Source organism: Malus sylvestris, chromosome 2, assembly GCF_916048215.2.
Source record: "Malus sylvestris chromosome 2, drMalSylv7.2, whole genome shotgun sequence".
NCBI classification, from domain to species: Eukaryota; Viridiplantae; Streptophyta; class Magnoliopsida; order Rosales; family Rosaceae; genus Malus; species Malus sylvestris.
Window position 1 is genome coordinate 31,841,806 of NC_062261.1, and position 7,373 is coordinate 31,849,178.

Consider the following 7,373-nt stretch of genomic DNA (forward strand, 5'->3'; position numbering starts at 1 on the left):
AGACGTAAGACGTCAAATCCAATATCCAATATGGAATGTCACGTAATCAAATTTGTGTGTAGGATCCAGCTCCAACCAATATGTCAATTTTACGTGGATTAACAAGAGTTTTCATTCGTTAAATTTGACATATGAGAATGTGATGTCAATTTTTTTTTTATTATCTGGCCAAATTAGATAAATGATCTCTGTGATCATATGGTATTCGGAAGATAGCCGAATTTAAACCCTTGTGATATACTCTGTTAGCAAATTTCGTCCAAAAATGATTTTTTCTTTAACTATCTATTAATACATGGTAAAATTGTACTTTGACATTTTTACTAGGATTGGGGTTTTACTGGGATTTTGGTTTAAATGCTATCTGAGTTTTCAATTTCTGATCGGTTAGAATTCTATTAGAGTTGGCAAGCAACATGAAGGGATTCTTGCTGTGTGGCTTTGAAAAACATCCATTTGAGAAGACCAAGTGGTTTCTGCAATGGTGGTTCAGGGGTTTTGGGGGAGAGGGTTAGAGGGAGTTTCAATAACAGGCTTTGGGCTAATCAGTTGAGAACTAACAAGAGGAAGGTGATACCTGGAGCTGTTCTTGCTGTTCTTACCTCAAAAGATGCCGAGGCTGTCGTAAGTTAATCCTTTCTTACGTTCGATTGCCCATTTGATAATTTTTTAGATGAATAAGTAATTTGTATGATCACTGACATTTGTGTATTAATTATTTCGTTAACTTTATATGTATGATGAATTATGAAAAATGTTTTCTTAATCATGGGTTCGGTCTCAAACTCTGCAAATGCCATCGTTACCTAGGCGAAGAGTAGACCCGAAAAATGTAGCTTCGATTATATTAAGACGAGGAAGAAGAAGATGCACATGTCAAAGTACAATGTTACCCCATGTATTAATAGATAGTTAATGGAAAAATCATTTTTGGACTAAATTTGCTAACGGAGTAAATCACAGAGGTTTAAATCTGAGTTTTTTTAGCACATGGGCTATCTTCCGAATACCTTATGACCACATGGATCATTTATCCGATTTGTCCTAATTATTTTATTATGTGAGTCCCATTAACTTCATCTTGAAAATGTATTTTAATTGATTTCCTTTTAAAATAGGTCCTACAAATACCATTTATAACAAAGAAACATATTAGTTGGAAAAAGAAAAAATCTAACATTGTCAGAACAGCCATCAAATTAACATTTGACATTTATCTTTTGATATCTCATTTGGAAATGCTCTAACCCATCCAACCCATTCGAAACCCTACAAACTAAAATGACCATCGCACCCCTGCCTTTCCACAATTATCAACACGTGGCATGAAGATCAGCGGCAGAGAGAGTCAGGGGCAGCCTCGTAAATAAAGTGAAATTCAAGTGCAAAGACTAATCATTTGTACAGTGCAATTTCAAAGCCTTCTTCTTCTTCCTTTTTTTTTTGGAAAACTAAGCCTACTTTAAATTGAAGTAATGATGAGTATGTGAGGCCTCGTCTAGTAATCTTGGAAAGAGGCCTCGTCTGCTTGAAACCTCAGATGTCATCCAACAACATTTGAGGTAAAGGTAAATCACGTGTTGCTATTTATTCAGCTTAGCTGGCTATTAATTAATTAAATCCATCAGAAAAAAAAAATACAAAACACAGATGTGGCCTTCGAAAGTGGGCAAATGAGTTGGAGTTATCAATTCATTCTTGATGAAGAAAGGTCACAGGTGATTACAATATCAACAAATAATTGAATATAGACAAACCATAGTCAGTCGATCGCTGGTTAAAGAAAAATGAAGTTTCAAAGTATAACAAAACAAATGAAATAAGACAAATTCTTCCTTAAATTAAAGACCACCACTAGTTAGTGGAGAGAAATTTACCTACCGAAGATACATTTCTTGGTATTGCCACTTTAGTAGTAATAATTTTATATTTTTCAGTCATCTATGATTACTTTAAAATAGTATTACTGTGGATTGTTACATCGAAGGTAGTATGTAGTAGTTTGCAACGAAATTTCCTCTCCTTCAAATTAAAGACCGCCAAGTAACAATTTTATATTTTTTAATCGTTAATGAAGTTGTCACGAAAGTTCCTCTCATTCAACTTGACCACATTCACTTTGAAAGGTAGTAGGCAGGATACTGATTCGTAGATAGGAAGAAAAGCATGAGGACTAATATAACAAGAGAGAGTCCACGTTCACATTGAAGGTGGTATAGGAAACTGCTGCTTCCTTCACAGGAAGAACAGGAAGAAAAGCATGCATAAGGCCTGATATATATATATATATATATATAACAAGAGAGAATCCACTGTTCATACCATACTGCATATTCCAATTCTTTGAGAGGCCGTTTTCTATAGTTTATCTGGCTTTAATTCTCCTATGGCCAATCAACTTGTCTCTGCTTCTTTCTTGCCTTCTTCATGGAGATATGATGTATTTTTGAGTTTCAGAGGTGAGGATACACGTTTTACTTTTACCGATCATTTATACCAGGCCTTGGTCTGTAACGGAATCAACACTTTCATTGATCGTCATCTTGTAAGAGGGGAAGAAATATCACCGGCTTTTCTAAAAGCAATTGAAGACTCGAGAATTTCGGTCATTGTATTCTCAGAAAAATATGCATCCTCAAGATGGTGCTTGGATGAGCTCGTACATATCCGTGAATGTAGAAAGTCAAGGCAGCAAATAGTTTGGCCAGTTTTTTATAAGGTGGATCCGTCTCATGTACGAAATCAGACGAGTAGTTTCGGTGACGCATTTACAGGACTTGAGTGCAAACACAAGGACGAGGAGAAGATCCTCTTATGGAGGAGTGCTCTTAAAGAAGTTGCAAATTTGTCAGGACATACTGTCAAAGAGGGAGAGTATGTACATTTTTCTTCACTCCTTATAGTTTGTATAATTATATGATTTTGTATGGGAATTGTTATTAGCACTCCAAAAACCTCATTCCACACTCTAAACTTTATATATTAGGAAAGAAAAATACACTTTAAGGAGTGTAGAATGAAATTTTTGGAGTGCCAATAACACTCCCCTTCTATATTTCAGGTTTCAGTTTCTACTACAATAATACCTATTTAGTTGGGAGTTTCATTTTTAGTTTTTAAATCCCTAGCAAGCGGCACATGCTTGACTGCAGCAATTGTGTACGAGAGGAGTGCTAGGAATCATCGCTAACACTCATTCCATCAAATTCCAACTTTGTTGAATGGCAAGTCTATAATTATATATGAAGAAGATAACTCTTACTTTATGTTAAACCTACATGACCATCTTCTTCATATATAATTATAGACCGGTCATTCACCATAGCTAGCGAATTAGGGAGTGAGTCTTGTTGCGGTTGTTGTGGCACTCTTCTTTCGTGTAATCCTCTTGTACATTTTTTTTCTTTTTCAAAGAAATATAGCAAAAAATTTGATTGACTAAATGTGTCATTTTTTTTATTTAAACTGGTAGATATGAAGCTACATTTATCAATAAGATTGTTAAGGAGATCTTAGTCGAAGTACTACAACGCACATATTTGAATGTGGCCAAATACCCAGTTGGAATACAATCTTGTGCAGAAGAGGTGGAAGAAATTTTAGATGTCGGTGAAAATGGTCGTTGTGTGGTTGGGATTTGGGGGACATCTGGAATTGGCAAGACAACAATTGCAAAAGCTGTTTATAATGCAATTGCTCATAAGTTTGAAGGTAGTTGTTTCCTGGCAGATGTGAGAGAAACATCGACATCACATGAAGGCGTAATCAAACTACAAAACACTCTTCTATCTAAAGTTCTACGCGGTATAGAGTTGAAAATTGACGATGTTCATCACGGAATCAGCCTTATAGAGAAATTGTTGAGGCGAAAGAAGATTCTCTTAATTCTTGATGATGTGGATGAATTGGAGCAGTTAAACAACTTGGTTGAAGTCGATTGGTTTGGTGAGGGTAGCAGAGTGATCATAACCACAAAAGATAGAGGATTGCTAGAATCTTATGGAGTCAAGTTGATATACAAGGTCCAAAAGTTAGAAAATGACAAGGCTCTTGAGCTTTTAAGTTTGAATGCCTTCACAAGAAAAGAGCCTTCACAAGATTATTTGAGCCTCGCACGACGTGCAATAGCCTATGCTCAAGGCCTTCCATTAGCTCTTAATCTTATAGGTTCTTATTTGCGTAATAAAAATATAGATCGTTGGCAAGCTATATTGGATAGTTACGACTCTTATGAAGGAGACCCTATAGAGGAATTCAAAGAACACTTCGAAAAAGTTATGATGCCTGGGATTATGTCGTGCAACAAGTGTTCCTAGACATTGCATGCTTCTTCAAGGGTGAAGATAAAGACTATGTGTTACAAGTATTAAGAAGTTCGAAGCTCAATGTACTTGAAGATTGTATTGAAGTACTCGTTGAGAATGCCATCATAACTATTGAAGATAATAGGATTTTGATGCATGACTTACTAGAAAAAATGGGTAAGCGTATAGTTCGTGAAGAATCGCCCAATGAACCAGGGAAACGTAGTAGGTTGTGGTTTCATGAAGATGTGTACAATGTTCTAATTGAAAATCAAGTAAGTAGAATATATGTTCTTACATTTGATATGTCATGATTTGGTTTGAAGTGAAAGCTTTTTAAACGACATGGTTTGTTAACAATATTTCATTTTTTTTATTCATATCAGGGAACATGGAAAATTAAAGGCATTGTGGTGAAGTTGCCTGAACCAGATGTGATACCCTTGAATCCAAAAAGCTTCTTGCGGATGGTAAATCTTGAAATTTTTATAAATCGTAATGCACGCTTTTCTGGACACGTTGATTATCTGCCCAACAATTTGAGGTGGATTGAATTGGATGGACCTATGTTTCAGTATTTGGGATCCAATATTCTTCAAAAGCATACCATTACGTTCAATTTGCCATCCAATTATCATCCAAGGAATCTTGTCACGTTTGATATGCCATACAGTGGCATCAGACAATTGAATATTTTAAATTAGTTTGAACGATTACTAATTTAAAAGTATATTTTACTTTTAGAAAAAAAGAAAATTTCCAAAGTTTTTCATTATTAATGTGTTTAAAACATGTGACTTTTTGTTTTGGTTTTACAGAATTTGGCAAAGCTTACATCAATGAATTTAAGTGGTTGCGAATTCTTGAAAAGAATCCCCGACTTATCCGGAAGCCCAAACTTAAGGGACTTGAATCTAAGTAATTGTAAAAGTTTGGTTGAGGTTGATGAGTCTATTGGATTCCTCGATAAACTTGAAGATCTGAGTCTTCGTGGGTGCTCTAAGCTTATGAAGTTTGCAACAAGACTTGGATTGAGATCACTTCAAGTGTTATCTCTTTGTGAGTGCACAAGACTTAAGACTTTCCCAGAAATAGAGGAGGGCAAGATGGAATCCCTATGGTATTTGGATATAGAAAAAAGTGGCATAAGAAAATTGCCTTCATCATTTGCATATCTTACTGGGCTTGGAACATTGAAAGGAAATGGTTGTGAGAACCTTACAAATATATCATTACGTCATTACATCAATGTTGATTTCCTTGAATGCTCAAAACTCGTGACCGAATCTCAGCTGCTTTCAACTGACTCAGATGACAACTGTATCACATTAGCCTTTCCTAAGTTACATTATCTTGGTTTTAGAGGATGCAATTTATCAGAGAGTGATTTTCTTGTGCCTTTTAATTGCTGGTCCACATTAGCAGAACTTGATCTGTCGAGAAACAATTTTGTGAGTCTTCCGGATTGCATTAGCAAATTTGTCAACTTGGAGACACTTTCATTAAGCGGTTGCAAGAGATTTCGGGAAATTCCACAAGTCCTTCCATCAAAACTAGTTGAGTTATATCTGGATGATTGCACATCTCTGGAGAAAATTCCACCACTACCCCCGATGCTTAGGATTTTGGACTTGTGTAACTGCTTTGGACTAAGTGGCGATGAGGTGGAAAAGTTGAAAAATAATTTATTGAACTTCAATCAGGTTCCTCTCTCCTCTTAATTTCTCTTGAAATTTGAATATATTTTGTTGATGCTTGAGAGAGAGAGATATCAGATCACAGTTATTGCTAATTAGTTATCTACATATTATTCACTTTGCAGGAACGTCTTTGGTGGTCTAACTTGCAAGTTTTTTATCAAGGCAATGAAGTGCCAAAGTGGTTCAGTTATACTTCTAACCATCCCACACCTATTAGGATTGAACAGTTTATGGTACATGAATGGCATATGAACCATCCCACACGCATTACAATCGAACAACTACCAGTATATGAATGGAAAGAGGAATTTGTTGGTGGCAGTGAATTTTGTTTTGAAATTCCTCTAAATTTACAAGTGGGCGAGACGTTATTCAGATTGTCTCTATCTTTTGTTTTTGAACCACCGACTTATCATCCTCATTACACTTGTATTCTCATCAACAGAGTACAACAGTGTAGACCTATGTTATGGGATCATAATGACTTAAATGACGTAAATGACATAAATGACATCGAGGCAACCCATGTGTGGCTTGCGTTAGTGGATTTAAAGGAGAAGCAGCAGCAAGGAGATAATTGTCAAGTTATATTTTATTTCCCCAGAGGCGCACGCATTAAAAGCTGTGGGTTGCACTTCCTATTGCGCAACCAAGACAAACATCTTCACTTGTCTTTGGGACCAACAAATAGTCTTGGGAAGAGGCCTCGTCCACATGGACTATCAGATATCGTTGATGATTCATATGATCCGAAACAACAATGGTTTTCCTTATCTTCGACGCCAATGGATGATCATTCGAAACACAGGCAGATTGATCTCAATGTTCCTATTGATATTGAGGAGGAGCAAGAGCAGCCGTCCACTCCAGATGATCCACAATTTCTAATTTATTAGGAGCTTGGGTACGTATTCGTTTGTTCATTTCCACTTTCCTAATCCTTAAAACTAATGAGCCGTTAGATAACTATTTCAGTTTATAGTTCCATTTTTTTTTTAAATTGAAAACCAAGAACTCATTTGGTAACTACTTGTTCTACTATCTTGCGTATGCCCTTCTGTTTTCTTGATATACTAGCCTTCAAGCACGAGCTTACACGCGTGCAGAATGTATTTTTTGAATCACGGCGTGTTACGCGTGACTTACACGTTTTAAATGTATTTAGCGTAAATTGACAAAAGGAAAGTCAAATATTTGAAGTAAATGAATAATCTTAGATCATACTAGAAGAAAGCCCTCATAAACCAATTAAAGCAGCTGAATTCACATAATAAAATCGGTCTCTATAAAATTTACATTAAGAATAGAGAAAATGATATTTAATAAACAATTGATTGAACCACATTATTGCTAGCTCATTGTAAGGCTA

General features: G+C 35.8%; 2 protein-coding genes across 2 annotated transcripts; both read left to right on the forward strand.

The window, feature by feature from the left end:
* The first annotated feature begins 2,386 nt into the window (after positions 1 to 2,386).
* Positions 2,387 to 4,422, forward strand: LOC126582592 (disease resistance protein RPV1-like). The gene is made up of 2 exons (XM_050246752.1): positions 2,387 to 2,874; positions 3,473 to 4,422. Exons 1-2 carry the CDS (start codon positions 2,387 to 2,389, stop codon positions 4,314 to 4,316), a joined length of 1,332 nt encoding a protein of 443 aa, XP_050102709.1. The 3' UTR covers positions 4,317 to 4,422.
* Positions 4,420 to 6,900, forward strand: LOC126603055 (TMV resistance protein N-like). Its single transcript, XM_050269819.1, has 4 exons — positions 4,420 to 4,579; positions 4,691 to 4,995; positions 5,113 to 6,007; positions 6,127 to 6,900. The coding sequence occupies exons 1-4, from the start codon at positions 4,457 to 4,459 to the stop codon at positions 6,898 to 6,900; spliced, it is 2,097 nt and encodes a 698-aa protein (XP_050125776.1). The 5' UTR covers positions 4,420 to 4,456.
* Positions 6,901 to 7,373: the final 473 nt, after the last annotated feature.